This window comes from Apium graveolens, chromosome 11, assembly GCF_009905375.1.
Source record: "Apium graveolens cultivar Ventura chromosome 11, ASM990537v1, whole genome shotgun sequence".
Lineage (NCBI taxonomy): Eukaryota > Viridiplantae > Streptophyta > Magnoliopsida > Apiales > Apiaceae > Apium > Apium graveolens.
The window spans coordinates 168,402,678-168,423,015 of record NC_133657.1 but is presented as its reverse complement, the minus strand read 5'-3'; the positions used below and the strand labels follow the sequence as shown (position 1 = coordinate 168,423,015).

The 20,338-nt window shown below is 40.1% G+C and overlaps 1 protein-coding gene across 1 annotated transcript; it reads right to left on the bottom strand.

Annotated features, from left to right (window-relative positions):
• Positions 1-12,427: 12,427 nt before the first annotated feature.
• LOC141696118 (putative E3 ubiquitin-protein ligase ARI7) lies at positions 12,428-13,735 on the bottom strand. Its single transcript, XM_074500304.1, has one exon. It carries the CDS (start codon positions 13,733-13,735, stop codon positions 12,428-12,430), a length of 1,308 nt encoding a protein of 435 aa, XP_074356405.1.
• Positions 13,736-20,338: the final 6,603 nt, after the last annotated feature.

The following is a 20,338-nucleotide window of genomic DNA, read 5'->3' as shown; positions in this document are numbered from 1 at the left end:
TGGGGAAGCCGATTCTGAAGGAGAGGGGGTTTTTACCATCGGGGAGGGATGGTGAGTTGCTGCCCATGATTGCAGAGAAGGGGTTGATAGCTTTTTGTGAGTCACCCGAAGCGGTATCGATGAGCGTTGTTCGCGAGTTCTACGCGAACGCGAAGGCCGAAAAGAATGGGTTTTCTGTGGTCCGTGGGCTGACGGTTGATTATCATCCTGCGGCGATTCGCCGTGTGATTGGACAGCGAGAGAGGAAGCCCGAGGAGGAGAACTGGAATGAAAAGACTGCTGAGGATTTTGACTTGGATTTGATTTGTGCGACTCTCTGTCGACCGGGCACAGTTTGGACCTGCAGGACCGACACTAATGAGTATCGTCACTTTCCGGCGATCGCCATGAACAGGTATGCCCGTGCATGGAATACATTTATTTGTGCTAATATTTTGCCTTCTTCGCATGCACACGAGGTCACAGTTGAGAGAGCACAGTTGTTGTGGGGAATTCTGAATGAGGAATACTATGTGGACCTTGGTGAGTTTATCTACCAAGGAATTCTGAAGTTTTTGAGGGGAGCGAAGCATATGAACATCCCTTATGCATCTACGGTTACGAAGCTATGCCGAGCAGTGGGAGTGAACTGGCCGGCTCATGAGCAGTTGCAGTTGCCAGCAGCTCCGATTGATTCTGGCACTCTGAATGTGATGCAGGAGTGGACCGGTGGTGAGCCTGAGGAGCATGGGCTGGGTTATCGTCTTCCAGGAGGGCGTCCAGCACGAGGTGCTACTATGGCTAGGTCAGGGCGTGATGAGGCTGGTTCTTCGAGAGCTCAGGAGGGTGCTGGGATGGTTGATGCTCAGTATAGGAGGCTTTCACGGCGGATGGATGCCATGTATGAGATGCAGAGCAGGTTTGCTCAGGAGCTCACCCTTGCGTTAGGGACTGCTTTTCGAGGCCTTGGAGCTGATATCCAGTGGCCAGTTTTTGGTGAGGACTCTGCATACCCGCCGCCTGATACTCCACCCACTGAGGGTGATGATGATGATGACTCCGAGTAGGTATACTCTGTGTTCCTTTCTACTACTTTCACTGAGGACAGTGAAGATTTTTAGTTTGGGGGTGGTAGTTAAGGAATATTGTGTGTGTGTCATATAGTTGCATATTCATGATAGTTTAGTTCATATAGTTGCATAATTTATGCCATATAGTTTTTTTTTGTTATGAATGTCATGTAGCTCATGCATTTACCATGATCCCTTTTGTAATGATTTATCGACTGAATTGTGATATTGATGCGAGTGTAGTGATAACATTAAAGTGATATTAAGTCGTGTAGGTTGATATGCATGCTAGAAACAATTGTAAGTCCACTAAGTCTTAGAGAATGTGTAAGGGCTAGATTGTTGTTATGATTTGGTTGTTTTCAAGGTCAATCTACTTATTATGCTTAGAATTCGATTATAGGTTCTTAGTGATAAAGGCATGAAAAAGAAAAAATTTTGGAGAAAAAAAAATATGGAAGTTGTTGCTAGTTGTGGCTAGGCGTCAAATGGCTAGTAGCCGGCTCGCATATGGTGCGAGTAGTCTAGGGTTGAGCAAGATGGAGCGAAACGCACTTGCTCAGAAGTTATAAAAAAAAATTATGCATAATTGATCAAGAGTGTGCTCTTTGGTATTCGAGTTATTAAGTTCTTAGGGGACTTTGTGCCTAGTGACCTAAGGCTTTTAGAGTCTGGGATCCGCTAACCTAACGCTCGTTACATGGATACCATTGTATAAGTCTTTTGTGGACCTCACTCATTGCACGGTCAAATAAGCATTTGAGTTGTAAATAAAAAGCACGATTCCGTAATAAGCTCCAGAGTTCTTGTAGTGTTGTATATCACTTTGTGCCTAGAATTTTTTATTCTTTGTATAATCGTAGGATTGCCTTGAGGATGGTCTAGTCATAGTAATTGGTCTAGTTCCGAAGCATATCTGTTAAGCATTTGCACACACCATGTTTCTAGCTGTATGTCCGTTTGCATGAGTTTATTGATCTTTAGTTGCCTAACTGCATTCGTTGAGATGTGGCAATTTGGTTGGTTAATTGTAGTAAGGGGGATCGCTGCATTTTCATATAGATTGCATTCATGCATGTTTTTATTTGTTTTTGAGTCTGTGACGCTTGAGGGCAAGCATCGATTTAAGTTTGGGGGTGTGATAAGTGGCATTTTATACCACTTAGAACGTCTTAAAATGGCTTAAATTGGTGTCTTGAAATCAAGTATTTTGTGTATTTGATGCGTTTTTCTAGTGTTTATGCATTTCAGGGTTTTAGTTGCATTTCGGGGGAGGAATCATCAAGAATAAGCCTTGGCATGTGTTCACCATTGCGAGAGGAAAGAAACGGGCAGATTACGGCGAAGAAACGGAGCAAAATCATTTTTTCAGTAGAGGTCTGAGCGCCCGCTCAGCATTGCTGAGCGGCCGCGCAGCTGAGCGGCCGCGCAGGGTCGGGAAAAAAGACAAATTATTTTAGGACTTCTAATTCTGTTTGGTTTCCACTTCTATGTAATCTGAGTTTTATGGGACTATTATATAAGTAGATTTAAGACGTTTTCACAAGGGTGGATTAAAGAAGATTGTGTTTTTACGCAAGAAGCGAAGGAGATAAGGAAGAAGACCGATTTAGCACACCGCAACGAAGAGGAAGCATATCTTCTTGTGATTCTTGTTTCGTTGTAACGTTGGATGCTAGTTTTCTTGCTTTGAACTTATTTACTCTTGTGACGTACTCTGTTTTAATATAATTAGTTTAGTTGTTATTTTCTTGTGTTTGTTTATCATGATTTCATATGAACCCATGATGACGATAAGTGCTATTATGGGCTAATCGTGATCATGGGGTTGCAATGGATTTGTTATGGAATTCTTTAGTTAATTGTTTAATACTTTAGTGTGTGATGATTGCATGATATCTAGTATTGGTTGTGCGTATTCGTCTTATGTGTGTCGCGAACATATAAGATAGGGTGTTAATCTCTTGTGAAGCGACGGTGGATCTTGAGATTTAGAACTTGCCATGCTAGCATAGGTTCATGTACGTTGTGCATGATTAGTGGGTAACTCTAACAGTTTTATTTGCCCTATGTAATCAAAATGAATAACTTGTGCTTAAATCGTTGTGTTGTCAATTTTTGTAGACATATAGGAACTCAACATAATTGATGACTATTCAACTTCTATCTTAATTGTGGATGCTTGGTAGAATGGTATTAGTACAATGAAAATTGGCTTTTATCAGTTTCGTGTTATTCGATTAATATCATCACTGTCACATGCTAAAGGTAATAACAATGGCTATAGAAGGAAGTAATAATGAAGTTGTGATCTCATGAGTGTTTTATTATTGATAAATTGAAGTGTTAGTTAAGTGATTAATTAAGTAGTTAATTGTAGTTAATATTTAATCAACAATTTTAAGTGTTATTATCTTAACATTGAGAAGTAATCATACATTGGTGAGTGAGTTTAATTAGACAATAATTCAGTCTGAGTCTCTGTGGGAACGAACTAGAAAGTATTCTATATTACTTGCGAACGCGTATACTTGCGCGAATATTAGCGCGTGTTTTCGCCCTAACAACTTCTCAGAGGGATAGAGAAGAGACTCAGGGAAAGCAAAACCAAATGGCCAGAAGAATTGCCTAATGTACTTTGGGCATACAGAACAAGCCCCAGAACAAGCACAGGAGAAACCCCCTTCAAGCTGGCTTATGGAACTGAAGCCATGATACCAATTGAAGTAGGATCCCCCTCCCATCGAGCAATCAACTTTGATGAGATAGCAAATGAGGAGGGGCTCAGAACAAATATTGAGCTAATTGATGAAGTCCGAGACCAGACAGTGGCAAGAATGGAAAAATATAAGCAGAAAACAAGATAGCACTTCAGCAAGAAGTCCCGGGTCAAAAACTTTCAGGTTGGAGACCTGGTACTTCGAGACACGGAAGCTTCAGACCCCACCAACACTGGAAAGCTAATGCCAAAGTGGGAAGGCCCATACAAAGTCAAGGAAGTTCTAAGGCCAGGAACATACAAGCTCATGAACATGGATGAGTCTGAAGTACCGAATACATGGCATGGACTCAGGCTCAGAAAGTTTTACCAGTAGAAAAAACAATCAAAAGCAACCAAAACTTGTAGCCTATGGCAAGCAACCAATCTATGATCCTATATTTTGTATGAAAAAATTTGCAAATCAATGAAAAGAATTTTCCTTTCTTAGAAAGTTATTACTTCTAAATTACCAGTTATGGAAGCAAAAAATAACCCGGGTACCTTCTCATACCCGGGTTAGAAGCAAAAAATGAAAGCAACCACTTTCTAAGCAAATGGAGCAATCACCAATCCGGGTTAGACATACCCGGATTGAAAACAAATTTAAAAGCAAAAAACAACCCGGATTAGCATACAAATCCGGGTTGCAAATAACCATTATGTACTTAAAATTTACCAAGTACATAAAGCAAACAAAAAGCAAAAAACAACCCGGATTAGCATTCAAATCCGGGATGCAAAAAAACATTATGTACTTAAATTTTCCAAGTACATAAAGCAAAAAAGCAAACATCAATCTGGGTTCAACATACCCGGATTGAAAGCAAAATTAAAAGCAAGTAAATAAAGTAAAAAAGTAAACATCAACCCGGACCCTGTCCCATACCCGGACCAAACCCGATGTAAACCCAGTCCGGACTAGGGGCAATGATAAGGATACGGATTGCTCAAAAAGGAAAAACAACAGGTAAAAGAAAAGCAAACATTTTCTACGACGGAAGAAAATTTTAAAGCAGGATCCGGATTGACATCAATCCGGAACAAATCCAAATATTACATATAGTTCAAATCAAAGTACGAAATCAAGAAATCCTAGAAATGAAATTATATGGGCTGGGCCCGAGAAGCTTTGCAAAGCTGGTCCGGCTCTAGAGGAAGCTGGGGCTCGGACCATCATAGGGTTCCGGCTCCCCTTGACCCTGCTCAACCGCAGCCTTTGCAGCAAGGAACTCTTGAATAAAGCTCTCCCAGGAAGCAAAGGGGTCAGTCTTTATATGGCGCTCGGCAACAATCCAGGACCTGCGTACCTCGGGAACCCCGGCCTGAGCAACCTCGAAGTCATAAACATCGCTAGCCTTAAACTCAGCAATGATGGCCTCCTTGTTCAGATTCTCTTTAGCAGCAAGCTCGGCCTTGAGCCTCTCAACTTCCTGGGCCAGCCCCTCAGCCCAGGTCTCCGAATTCTTCAGTTTCTCGTTCAACCCGGCCTCCACAACCCGGAACCCCTCCCGGGCCTCCTCCAGCTCACCCCTCAGGGAATCAGAAAGCATCTTCTCAGCTTTAGTCCGGTTGTTAGCCTCCTTGAGCTCAGTGAAGGCAACATCGGAGCAGATAGATATCGCACTCCCGAGCTGAGAAACAAAAAAAAAGAGAGAACATTATTACAAGCAAAAAGTGGATTGGGGGGCATAATCCGGAACTATGGGCATAAAAATTCAGAAGTTACCTGCCCCCATTGACCTGTGACCCTCTTCAAGGCAACAGTCATATTATAACCCTCAACCTCCTCCCAATCTTCCTCGGAGGGGATACTGGACATGAACCTGGCTAGGTCGATTAGAGTTTTGGTTCCTATCTTCACGGCCTCTCCATCCGGTCTCTTCCCCTCCGAGTCGCATATGACCCGGTCAGCAATAACAGTTTTTCCGCGAGGAGGCTTTCCCGGGGCGGATTTCCTCTTCTTCGAAGGAGGTTCCTCATCAGAGATTTCCTGAACGTCAGGGTCCTTAGCCAGGGGAGCATTACCCGGATCAGCAACATTCCGGGGAGCAGAAGATTCGGCACCGCCTTCTATATCCGCAGATCCGGACCCGGTACCAGGCGCCCCCTTGGTTGTCTTGTATGCCAACCCCAACGAGTTAAAAGCTGCTGCATAAGCTGAAGAGGACATTATGGCCCGGGATGCAGGGTTGTAATGCGGCAAACCTGAAAAATGGAAAAGGAAAACTATAAGCACATGATTGATAAAAATACAAATACTACCAAATCCGGGAGTAAAATACTGCAGCATGCCCGGATCATGGGAAGACGATTTATGCAAATAAGCGACAAGTAAAAAAGCAAAATATACGATGATCCGGATCATCAGGGAAAGCAGAGAGACCCGGATCAAATACCAAACAGTTCCCTAAAATAAGCTAAAAGAAAGAGGAACGTAATCCGGATTTCCGAGTATGGACGGGAACCCGGATCACTAACAGAACAGATTAAAGAAAAACTTACAGCCAAGTTGGAACAGGAGTTTATGGTTCATAAACGTATCCCGGGTTGGCTGGAACCCGAGACTACCGCAAAATTTTCTAATTTGATCTACAACCTCCCCCTCTAAGACCTCCGGGTTGAACTTCGTCTTAACCTCCCCAGCTGTGAAATATGGAAGATACTCCAAATCGTATCCCTTCAACATCAATATCTCCCCATTCCAATGTTTCAAAGAAGTCTGGTGCATAACCGGTTTGGACCTATCCGGGCCAAATCCGCACTCTGCTGCCCGAAATCTCAGCTCGTAAAAAGGTTTCTGGCTTGACCTAGAAAGATAGAATATCTGGTGGAACAACTTGAAGGTCGGCATGAGCCCGGCCTTGTTGCAGCAAGCTATGAACCAAGTCATAGAATTTATTCCATTTGGGGTTATCTGCATGAGGGATATCCTATAGACATACTTGCACAGGTGCTTGAGAAAAATATGGCAGCGTGGGCTCCACCCGGACCTTAAATGCTCCAGCCAGACCGGAACAAAACCATCCGCAGGACGATGGAAGATCCTCTCATACGGCTCGGGCCACCTCCAAGCGATATCGGGTGTCAATTAAAAAGCAGCCCGAATTGCCTTGTCCATATCACCCAGGTCAGCTTCAGCATAAAAATCCTTCAGCTGGTAATGATCCCGGCTGATCCCAAATGAAGCAAAAGCTGCCTCCAGGGCGCCCTGATCATAAACGCCCGGGTGGACATCCTCGTGCCTCTCATATCTGACTCGGGTATAGTATATGCTATCTTCAAACCCAGGTGGCTTTCTAACAAAGTGATATTTAATATCGGACCAGCGGCCATCCGGGGTGAAAATAACAGAGTTCTCTGGAAGCCTCTTGAACCGGAAGCTCGTAATTGTTCCCACGGACTCGGACCCCTTTTTAACCATCTCGTCCCGGATCTGTTCTCTACCAGTCGAATCCGGATCACTCTCCTCGTCAGAAAAGTTGGGATATCAGTTGTATACTTTCCTAGCTCGCTCTTTGATCCGGACCATATACCTATTAAAATGAAGGTCAGTTAGTCTGGACCCTACAGATTTTATTTGTCTTACTAGGCGGTCCGGATCAGGTGCGTTATGTTAGTTTTACCATAACCTAATGATCCGGACCACCAATGCAAGTCCAACCCGGAAAAACATCAACGATCCGGATCATGTTAACTACAATCCACAAAAGCAAACCACCATGGACCCGGATCTTGATGGCAAATACCCAGATCCGGATCCATAACAACAAAAAACTTAAAGCAAAGCCCGTATACCCGGATCCCAACGACAAACAACCACGGCCGAATCAAAAGCAACCAAAAATAGATCAAAAAACCTAAGTCATACAATCCTGCCATAAACCTCCCCCAAATCCGGATCCTACACACCCAACCCGGATCAAAATCAAAACCCTAACCCACAAACAGTGAACCCAAGAATCAAACAGCGAAATTAGCACCTTTTACCTATACACACATATATTTCACCCAAGAACACGAAGAACAACGGTGGAAAAAACCCAGAAAAATCAAATGAAAAACCCATACAAATCAACAAAAATTGAGCCTAAAACACGGAGACACATACAGATCTATAAATAAACAAAAAACCAAGCAACAAAAACAACCAAAAACCTCGATTTCCATTTCGAAGAAATATAACCGAATCTCAAGCATGCAAAATCAAAATTCGAAAAGCAATATCGGAGAACAAATGGAAAAAACAAGAAAGAAGAGATCTTACAAGTCAATTGAAGATGGACGGAGAAACCAGCGACACGCGGCGGCAAGAATCAACCAAGAGCACGACACTTCGTAGAAAAATGAGAGAAAATGAAGAGAGAACTAAATGACTGTTGATTTTCCTTTTGATGGTGAATAAAAAAGAAAAGAGGAAGAAAGGGGGTCGGCCTTTTATAGGCATAAATGAGGAAAACTACCCCTGCCTACGTGGCAGGATCCTACTGGTTCCAGAAGCAGTTACAAAAAAAAATTTAATACATATATATGTGTAATTACACACATATAAATGCAAATTAAACCCATAATGATTATGGGCCGAGTTTTTAGGAATTAACTGCCCAAAAATTCAAATTCGTGGGAGGGAATAAACTGAAAGACGTTACAAATCCCAAACTTTTCGAATTCCACAGCCCAATATCCGGATCAATAGCAAAAATCCGGATCATTGTCAACCAGGATTATTCTACTATTCTACCTTAATCCAGATTGGCATCTACCACACCAGATCCGGATTGGGGGGCAACCAAGAACAGGAATTTTTCCTAAGCAACTATTCTACCTCAATCCGGATTGGCATCTACCACACCAGATCCAGATTGGGGGGCAACCAGGAGCAGGAATTTTTCTAAGGCATCAACCATTCTACCTTAATCCGGATTGGCATCCATTACACAAGATCCGGATTGGGGGGCAACCAGGAGCAGAAATTTTTCTGAAGAAACTATTCTACCTTAATCCGGATTGGCATCCATTACACCAGATCCGGATTGGGGGGCAACCAGGAGCACAAATTTTTCTGAAGCAACTATTCTACCTTAATCCGGATTGGTATCCATTACACCAGATCCGGATTGGGGGGCAACATGAGCAGGAATTTTTCTTTACTAAGCCAAATATGCAACCCTACTCTACTCCCTCATCCAGAAAATCTGCATAAGGGAGTGAGGGGCAAATGATAGGGCATAAGAGACCCGGGCAGGAGTCAACCTGGACTAAAGGGGTCAGGCTCAACCGACCTGCTAAGACCCCCCTCTCCCAGGCCAATCAAACATAGGAGCCCAGGCCCGGGTCTATCCTACTTCCCGGATCCGGATCCGCCTGCATACCTGGATCCGGATCGGGGCCAAAACCACAGTGAGGGAGGTCTCAGCAGACACATCACATCCCACAACCCGCCAAGGAGGGGTACGTGGGCACGTGACTATGACAGCTATCAACAACCAACACCCCAGACAAGCACGGCGCGTGTCAGAGGCCGTTAGGACACTCTGGAGGTGGTCCTCCCCTGGACACGTGTAAGCAATCTGTCCAAGCCAGGCGTCCTCCGCTCCCAAGATCCAACGGCCCAGATTTAGAGGTAACTACCCCTAAACCCTACCTTGGGGCTATATATACCCCCAAGACTGAAGGGTTTAGGGGTTGGAAAATATTTTCTCTTACACTCACACACTCTCATACACTCAAAAACATACAGCAGCCATCACATATAAACACACATACACAGCAGCCTCTAGATTACATAAATATATATACCTTCATCTTCTCCAAAGCCTGTTCTTATTCTCACACCGGAGGCGCCGTGAGAGCCAAACCCCCCTTCCGGTGTTGTTTTGCAGGCACCCAACCAGCAGATACACCTCACCCCCGCACAGAAGGTCCAGGAACGCCGTCAGACGGAGCCGCCTGCTCACCGGAGTTATCAATATGTTTGAAGGTATTTACGTAGTTACTCTCCACTATTTTTCCACCTAAAGTGGCAAGCCAGCCGTATCCAAATTCACAAGTTACATCTCAAACCTCAATTACTCACTCACTCACAGACTCTGATCTCTTCTCTAACTTCTTCACTTAAATGAAAGTCTTTATAGTTGCAATTCTCAAACACAGTCGATCTCTTCAGACTCGTTGCTTTCATCCATTTTTTCTCTAATGACGATGCAGTTAAGGCTATATGCCTTGATAGTCGTACAGCACTTACTAATCTAGTGTGATCAATTTCGACATGCTCATATCAAGAACTAGTACTCTTTCTAGTCATTAATGTTTGTTTATGCATATACTTTCTGTTTTTTTAGAATGTAATATGGTTAAAGCTTAATTTACAGTTTAAAAGGTTGACAATTGAAACCTTTTAGAATGTAGGTTTAACCATATTACATTCTAAAAAAACAGAAAGTATATGCATAAACAAACATTAATGTATATGCATAAGCTTTCTGTTTTTTTAAAATGTAATATGATTAAACTCTTTCTAGTCATTAATGTTTGTTTATGCATATACTTTCTGTTTTCTAGTCATTAATATGATTTTGGGAAAGCTTAATTTTTAGCGATGATTGCAGAGAAAAACAATGATGACCAAAATCAGTGTACACATTGTATCACAGAACAGATCATGGACAAGTCTTGTGAGGATACCTACTAAATTCAATCTGAATTATTCCTCTGAAAATGCAATTTGTTATATCTATCCTGGACAACAATTTCAGGTTACCTATTGACTCCGGGAACATGTTTTAAAACTTGGAAGGCTAAGCACCTATATCCAATGGATCCATTTGCGGAAAATTTGGCAATGAACCTTGCCGGTTTTTGTTCCCCGGCAAATCTAGAACATATATAGTGTTCGTTTTCCCTGCAACTTGCAAAAACTGAGATGCAGAGCTTTTAACTTTGCAAAGATTGCCAAAAACTCAGGAATTGAATCGTTGATATGGTTCTGATCCACTCATATATTTGGAAGGAACTGAAGCTTTCGGATGGAAGGATTTTATAGGGCCTGCAAGGTTACAATTTGACAGCCTCAATACTCTCAGTGTAGGCAGTGAAGAAGATAAAGCCTGGGACCCATCTGTTTGTCTGAGACGTCATATTCACCCCAATATGAACAATCATTTTAGAGTTTGGACTCTCAATTTTTAAAGATGGTACTCAATAAAGGAGAGAGGGGTATATGATATATCATGAATATCTAACCTTGTGCCTTGTCAAACCCGAATATCTTTGGCCAGAAAATCTACAGTATGACAAATTCAAATATGTCAAACTTGTAAGATTAAACAACCTTGAGGGAATTTCTGTGGATTCGAATTGCAAACTGGACGTTTCCATTTGCAGCAATCTTCTGTGCTTTATTGCAATTTACAAGCTTTGTTTATGCCTAGAAATTGAACTTCAAATCCTCCTTTAAATGAAGAAGCAAAGATCTTTGATTGTCCAAACACTGAAGCATTGTACTGACCAAAAAGATTTGGGATCAGTATCAAGAAAAGCCAGGAAAACAATGGTTTTTCATTGGATGCTAGCCACTAACAGATACTTTGTAGTCCAAAACATATAATTTGTCATTTTTTGTGTACGTAGTTTCAAGAAAGGGTGTCAAAGACGATTTCTGCTCTTTAGGCCATACTCATGTGAGTCTTACATGTTTGACTTCCCTATACACTTGCATTTGGAGGATTTAGTTATCTGACATATCTCAAGTTAATTGATGCTGATTTTGTTCGACTTCCCTGTGCTTGAGAAGTTGGCCTTGGTACTTTACGAAGAATATGCTTTAGCTGGGTTAGAAAAACCTTACAGAATATTGACGCGTTGTAGTACAAGACCCAATAACAAAGACAAAAGCATCCAATGTGTTCAAGATTCCCAGTAGTTTACCACAATTGAGAAGCTCTCTGTAGGATTGCATTTTCAAAGTATATTCCTATAATCTTTAAATTATCTAACTTTAACATTGTGTTATTCATCAACGTCTAATTATTTGTGCTCTTGGTCTGCAACGTGTTTCAAAGTTCTTGGCTGCTGGAGGTCCTCGGAATAGGCTTTCTAAACAACTTCCATGCCTACAGACTCTAAAATATCTTATATTAATTTCGCTTATTGATCAGAGGTTTCTTGTTCACTTTGTTCAATACGGAGTGTTTAGCACTACCAGTGGCAAAAGGCTACCTAATTGTAGCTTCTTTGTTTAAATCCTGCATTTTACTTGGTCGATCTTGCCATCTGTTGATATGTAATAGTTTTTGGCAGGACCTACGAGCTTTAACGAGTTTGTTGTTCACATTTATACAAGTCCAGTAAAGCATTTCTGCATTTCTCTTCTAAAAATTGTACTGTGATATTGGCAACATTTAAGCTCACTTGGAGAGTTCATTTGTTCGGTGCAATGTTTTAATTTTCTAAAATTGCTCTACAAAGTGTAAACAAATCTTGATTGGTATCTGCACTAACATGATGATGAAGGGAGACAATGTCATATGGTGCATATTTGGCATTATAGTACACAACAAATTGATCAAAATAAACGTTTCAAGCAGGAAGAAACAAAACAAAATACAGAAAAAAAACTGCATTAGAGTACCAACTGAACACCATCACAAAAAGGATCAATTAGTGAATAATAATGTTCTTGACCAACATATCGATTAGCATTATATACTAGTTTCTGCTTTGGTATTTTTGGATAAGTATAGTCCTGTTGCAGTCGACTATTTCTTTGGTTTATTATGCTGTCCTCGCTTCTTTTCTCCTTTTTTCCATTTGGCCTGTTTTTTCTTTTTCCGCTGCTCTTATTTTCACTTTCAACTAGATCATTCTCCAGTGCCGTGACCAGATTTGCAAAGTAATCTCTAGTCACACCTGTAAGATGAAGCAGCTTCCCTCGGAAAATATGAAATTGATCCGCAGTAGCATAACGATCTTTCACGAACTTCATGAGTTCCTCTTCTGCACATAGATGAAGCCTCTCTAATCCAGCCTCGGCTTGACCTTGCAAGTACTCAAATAATGCTACCTTAGCGCTTTCATGATTTGTTATATAATATCCGTATGCATAGCTCCATTTCAACGTGCGCCTACATTCAGTTATCTGTTTCCAGGCTTCTACAACAAATTTCAGCCGCTGCTTGGTCAATCCAAATTTTTCAGAAAGAATTGAAAGATTCGTCTCTTGCATTTTCTCTAAATCTGACTGTGCTTTCATTCTTGACTTGTAATTTGCATCCCACCTTTCAAAATAATGACCATACCTCTTTAACAATGCTTCATCATTCCTTTTCAGCGAGCTCTCTGCTTTTTTAGTTTTATCATCCTGCTTCGACTTGTAGGTATTGCACTTATGGGAACCTAACCCAAGAGGCCCAAGACACGTCCAACAAAAACGATGTCCACACGACTTATCACATGTCATGTGCATACAACCTTTATTTTTCTGGATAGGCCGCTTGCATTTGGGACAAGGCTTGGTATGAACCAGTATCCAGTTTACATTCTTAGCCTCAATCTTGGTTTTTTGTGCCCATTTAGCAACCGTCTCACACTCAACTGCTCGATGATCATCCTCAATGCACCTCCAACAAAACTTAAACGAACAACCACAAACAACTTCATAGCCTCCACTTTTGCCATCATCACCTATATATTCAATAGCAGCACCACAATTTGGGGCAGGACACCATTTAACATTACTATTTCCTTCGACATACGACCTAACAAAATATTGATAAAACTTTTTCTTGTGTTCTTCAGAAGCCAACAAATTAACCATGTCTTCCCCGAATGGAGCATTACACGAAGGATCCGGACACCTCAATGACAGACATCCAGGTCCCTCATCGATTGCAATGCTAATGTAACTATCCAAACATGTAGTACAATACATATGATCACATGGCTTGATTATCTTATCATGAGCCGGAAACACATCAAAGCAAATTCCACAAGTAAACTCTACAGAATTACTAATTGAAGTTTGTAAACCTATTTGTGCCAACCCCGCGTTTCTTCTGACCCTTCTTCCTTCATCAGCAAACCATGACTCAAGCAAAGACTCAACGTTCCACTTGAAATGGCACAGAAGAATGCATGCAGATGGCTTAGGAACCGAAAATAAAGAACACACATTAGCTATATTTTCTTCTTGAATTTTCCGTATATCACTGTCACTCAAAATCTTGTAGCTTTTGTTCTCTTGATCTCTTGATCATCTAAAACTGAGTCATGGTAAAAGTGACAGTCACCATCTGATTCCATCTGCAAGAACCAATTCCCTGAAAAGCAAAAATTAAATAAAAATAAAATAATTTTTATCAGATCAACGAAAGTAAAAGTAAGTAATGAATTTTGTTAGTACTAGTGAGAATTATACAAGCAGGCAAGAATTTGATTTGCAGACGCAGGGGCAGGTGTGGATGTTTGATTTCTTTTTGAAAAACCCTAGCGTCATTTATCTTTCTAATCTGAATTTGTGCATATTATAGTTTGCCTATTATATATAGTAGCTGATGTGCTATGTCACGTGATACAAAAACTTGCTTGATGATATTTAATTAATACACTAGGGTAAAAATCCGCACAAGACACGTGTTCTGTTATAAACTAAAATAATTTCTCGAACAAATCGAGGCATATATAAAAATAAATTTGTAATTTTAAATACGGTAAATGACAATATTTTAAATTTAACTTAATTTTTATAGTAATTTTAAGACAATTTTTAATTTTGATAAAAACATGAACATATGTAAACTTGTATGATTTTAATGAAATAACCGTATTATTATTAGACATTGAATTGGGTAAATATCGAGAAGTATGTGATGAACATATGGTACAATTCTATTAGTATCGGGTAAAGATCAAGTTTAAGTTTCTCTTACTTTTTTTTATATATAAAATCTATGACATATGTGGGTCATTAAAAACAATCCTATTAGTATTGTGTAAAGATCAAGCTTAAAATTCTCTTACTTTTACTTTTTATACATAAAATCTATGATTACATATGTGGACCCTTACTCAATAAAAACCCTCTTATATAGAGAATCGTGGATAACCCTTGATTTTATTATAGAATCGTATTATAAATTGTAAAATTTTATTTTAAAAAATATAAAATTCAATGCTAATCCAGAATAATAATTATGTTTGAATATAATAAAAAAACAATTAAAATTTGAAAAAAATGATTTTAAATTTAATTTTATAATGGAACAATTTTGAATAAGTGTGTCCCACTATGATTCTACCATAAAACCATTTTAAACCTTTTCATTAAACTTTAAAGATTTTTTAAATTGAAAAATGGTGTAAATTGGCTTTTTAACTTGGTAATTAAAATTTGTAATCATGTATGATAAATATGAAATAAATTATAAATTTTATATTTTTTAAGTAATAATTTTCCACGGTTCTCTATATAAGAGCGTTCTCCGTGGAGTGCTACCCTACATATGTGAGTTAATTTTAAATATGTATATATTTATAAATAAGATTTAGATCAGTACCATACACGAGCAAACATAACTTAAAACTAAATATTACTTATAAATATGCTATCCCACATGATAAATATAACCATCTCAATAAAATTATAATATATATTAACGATTAATTATGGTTAGTATCCGATTAATTATTTCAATCAATCTCTAATTATCCGATAATCATTTATCGGTATTTGCACCGACTAACTCTAATTCCCGCTTCCAGTGATATCACGTATCTTAAAAATTTTAAGTTAAAATTATAAGTGTTTTGTAAATTTAGTGTGTGATTGATTAATTTATAATTATGTAAATATATATTAGGTAACCACAAATCGGGTTGGTCAAATTGAAAGTGTTTTTACTTTTTAAAATAAGGCCTAATTGAAATAATTTGAAAATTCTCAAACCAACCAATGAAAACTAAACTAATAACCCAACCATACTCGTCGTGTTTCAGTTTGTGTCGGGTTAGCTTGAATGAGTTCAATAAGCTTACAAAATTTAAATATCAATGTACGCATAAAAAATAAAAGACTTTTTATTTTATAATATTTGTTATAGCCAAAATTTGGTATAAGAAATATCTGGATCATAGTCGGGTCAACATAACTCAATTTGGGCGGACGCCAAGAAAATGGATTTTCACGGACGACCAAGGATGAACGTCCAAGGAAGGACAACCAAGGAAATGGGTTTTCCTTTAAAAAGTTAGGGCGAGCCCAAACCTTGGAAAGTTAGGGCGAGCCCAAACCTTGGACAAAGTTAGGACGAGACCCAACCTTGGATAAGTTAGGGCGAGCCCAAACCTTGGACAAAGTTAGGGTGAGCCCCGAACTTGGACGAGTTAGGGCGAGCCCCAATCTTGGACTAGTTAGGGCGAGCCCAAACCTTGGACAAACTAGGACGAACCCAAACCTTGGACAAGTTAGGGCGAGTCCAAACCTTGGAAAATTTAGGGCGAACCCAAACCTTGGACAAAGTTAGAGCGAGCCCCAACCTTGGACAAGTTAGGGCGAGCCCAAACCTTGGACAAAGTTAGGGCGAGCCCCAACCTTAGATGAGCTAGGACGAGCTCAAATCTTGGAAAAGTTAGGGCGAGCCCAAATCTTGGACAGCTTGGCACGAGCCAAACACCTTGGACAGCTTGACACGAGCCAAAACCCTTGGACAGGTTGGCACGTGCCAAAATCCTTGAGCAGGCCAGGGCAAGCTCCTATCTTTGGACAAGTTAGGACGAGTCCTAAATGTTTGATTGATAGATTTCTTGGACAGATTCCTCGGACATGATTACTTTGACAGATTCACACATTGGATTTCCATAAAGGTGGTTAAGGTGACCCCTAACTGTTGAATAAGTTAGGGCGCACCCTATAATTTAGAATGACAAAAGAAAATATCAAAGGCTGATGACACAGGGTGACGCCAACATACAGAGATGTTTGGGCGCGCCCTTAGATTCTACTTGGCACAGAATGCAACTTTAACATGCTACTTGGACGGACTCTTTGGATACTTCAGGAGGACAATGGAAGATTATTACTAAATATTTTTTACAGGTACTCTATTGAAGAACTCCTTCCTATAATGCAACCACAGGAAGACGGTGTCCATGGTCAGAGACCTCCAGGGGTATGCCTGGATGGAAGGCCTCCTCATTTAATCAATAAGTGTCCTCATTGGGGATGTGGGGTAAATTTTGGTGTGTGCTTTGGGAGCTCTGTCTTTGTTGTCAACAGGTGTCCTCGTTGGGAGACTTCAGAGTATCCTGCACTTTGCACCCAAAAACTTGGGATCACTTGGGACCACGGCTATACCTGCGTCCACGGATTAGGAAAATAGCTGGCAACGGAGGGTTATCATTGGCAAGGGAGATGCCTTATCCGTGAAGTCTCGAAGCTGCGGACGAGCCTTGGGCCTTTGTGGTTGAGCCTCATCAGCAGACATTCCTAAAGCTAGTAGAAGACGGTTTCCAGTAGGTTTTCTACTGGGCCTCGAGACAAGAGATCTAAGCCCATTAGGTTTCTTGTTCCCCAAGAACTACGTTGGCTTAATTCTCTATAAATATGGATACATAGACAAATTGTAAGGGGTCAGAAGCAAGAGCGCAAATGAGCCACCACTAACACAAAGCAATCTCAGCCACCGATAATCACCACCGCCAAACACTGTTCACATTTCCTTACGAACAATATTCATATTTTCGGATGAAGAACCACCGTCACAAATCTTGTTTCCGGCTACGAAATTCGAATTTTGTTGCTACCAAATTCTCACATCAATAAATTGGCGATAGAAGGAGGGGCTAATCAAGATCTGCATCTAGGAGGAAAGATGTATCACAATCATGATGGAAGTTCTTACAAGGAAGAGAGTCCTGAAGAAAAGTATCAACATGACTATGGCTTTCATGAACCCTATGTTTCCGTGGAGATTATTCGACCAACTCCAGACAATGGGGGCCAACCTCTGGTTCTCATCAGCAACGCTAATTTGATGGAACAACTTTATCGGATGGGCGATGCTCTAAATGGATTTGATTCAATATTGAGTAATACTCGATCTGATCACTGTTGAATGACAATTTATGACACTTTATTATGTTCCGTAAAGCTTTGAATTGGTGTATTTATACTCTAGTTGTTGGTGTTTTTACGTGTTTTTGCATTGCAGGCATATTCCAGGTAATCAGGTAACTTAGCATGGTTGTATTGCTAATTTGGTGTTTGGATGGTGTTGGAATAAAGGCTCGTGAAAAGACCGGCTCAAATAAGCAAGGAGAAAAAAAGAAATCGGAATTTTATTTAGGAGGACGGCGCGCCCGCGCTGAAGTAGCGCACGGCCGCGTTAATGAGTAGAAACTCAGCCCGCCCGCACTGGTCAAGCGCGCGGCCGCGCCAGGTCGGGGTAGCAGAATTCTATTTCTATTGGGATTTTGAGAGTTTGAAGTCAATTCTACAACATATATATGCATAAATAAAGACGTTTTTCATAGAGAGAGATGTAACAGAGCTGAAGGAAAAGATGACAAGAAGACCTATAGTATAATTCAATGAAGGCGAAGAAGATCTAATTTATTCTTGTGAATCTTTGTTCTAAGTTGTAATCTTGGATGCTCGTTTCTTATTTTGTTGAACCTAATACTCTGGATTTCGTACTTTATATATTATTCATTTATAAAGACTACGTTTATTATACCATGCTTTCATCGGAATCCACATTGATGATGAGTCCGATTATGGGCTAATCGTTATCGTGGGTATCTAGCGGATTTATTTATGGATTTCTTTAGTTGATTTGTTTCAATGCCTTAGTGTGTGGTGATTATATGATAACCTAGTATTGGTTGTGCTTATTTATCTTATGAGCGTCACGAACTTATAAGATAGCGTGTTAATTCTTAATGAAGTGACGGTGAATTTAAGGATTTAGAACTTGACATGCTAGCTTAGATTCATGTGTTATTGTTATGCATGATTCATAGGTAATTTTAACCATCTTACTTGCCCTATGTAATCATGATAGATTACTTGTGCATTAAACCGTTATGTTGTCAAATTCTATAGACATATAGGTTCTCAATATAATTGGTATCTATTCAGCTTCTATCTCTTTTGTGGATGTCTGGTAGTTTGATATTCGTGCAACAAAAGTTGGCGTTTATCAGTTTCGTGTCATCAGATTAGTATCATCATCATTACATTCTAAGGTTAAGAACGAAAAGGCTATTGAATGAAGTACTTAATGAAGTTAGAATCCCATGTTTGTGTTATATATTATTCAACTCTCTTTACTTTCTTAGTTAATGTTCTCTAGTATAATTCTCAATAGTTAATCGTAGTATAATCAAAACCCAAAATTGTTATTCATCTTAGCATTGAATAATAGCCATATTATTGTTGTATAAGTGCATAAATCACAAAGCTAATCTAAGCCTGTCCCTGTGGGAATGAACTAGAAATAATTCTATATTACTTGCGAACGCGTATACTTGCGTGAATTTTAGCGCGTGTTTAGCGACTAACAAGTTTTTGGCGCCACTGCCGGGGATACGGTGTTAACTTTTAGTTTATGTGTTTGTCATCAGTGATCGTTAAAGTTCATTGACTCGGACATTGTTACTTACTTACTCTTTTCCTTGTCGTGTTTCAGGTATTCTAGCGACCGTGTATGCATACACGTTCGCGGGCTCGTTAGAGAACTCTGGATCAAGCCGAGGAAGAAGTTGTAGTGATTCGAAGGGATGTTTTTGAGGATGAAGAGAAAGTAGAAGAAGAAGAGAAAGTCGAGGAACCAACTTTAGAAGTGATGTGAGATCAAACAGAAAATCCTAACGCTCTGATGGACTATTCTCAGCCTAAGATCAATGATATTCAGTCAATCATCATCAGACCAGCCATCTTGGCTAACACTTTTGAGATCAAGTCGAGCACGATTCAGATGATATAGAACTCAGTTGAGTTTGGGGGTTCTCCTACAGAAGACCCCAACATGCATATCAGGGATTTCATCGAGATCTGCGACACTTTCAAGTTCAGTGGGGTGACTGAAAATGCTATCAAGCTGCGACTCTTCCCATTCTCTCTGAGGGATAAAATAAAGTGCTGGTTACATTCTCTACCATCAGGTTCTATCATCAAATGAGAGGATCTTGCTCAAAATTTTCTCACTAAATTCTTTCCTATGGCGAAGACTGCTGCAATTAGGAATGCTCTTACTCAGTTTACTCAGCAAACTGGAGAATCTCTATGTGAGGCTTAGGATCGATATAAGTGGTATGCCTGATTGGATGATTATAAACTGTTTCTACAATGGTTTGGGCGCTTAGTCTCGACCTATGCTTGATGCAGTGTGTGGTGGAGCCTTATGGGCCAAAAGCTATAATAAAGCTTATGAGTTGATTGAGCTCATGACAGCTAATGAATACCAGAATCCTACGCAAAGAATATTGCCAGGCAAGGTCACATGAATTCTGGAAGTGGATACAGCTACTGCTATAG

What these genes read in the sequence shown, in the direction of transcription:
- LOC141696118 (XM_074500304.1), bottom strand. Translation starts at nt 13,735, where the DNA reads ATGTATTGTACTACATGTTTGGATAGTTACATTAGCATTGCAATCGAT.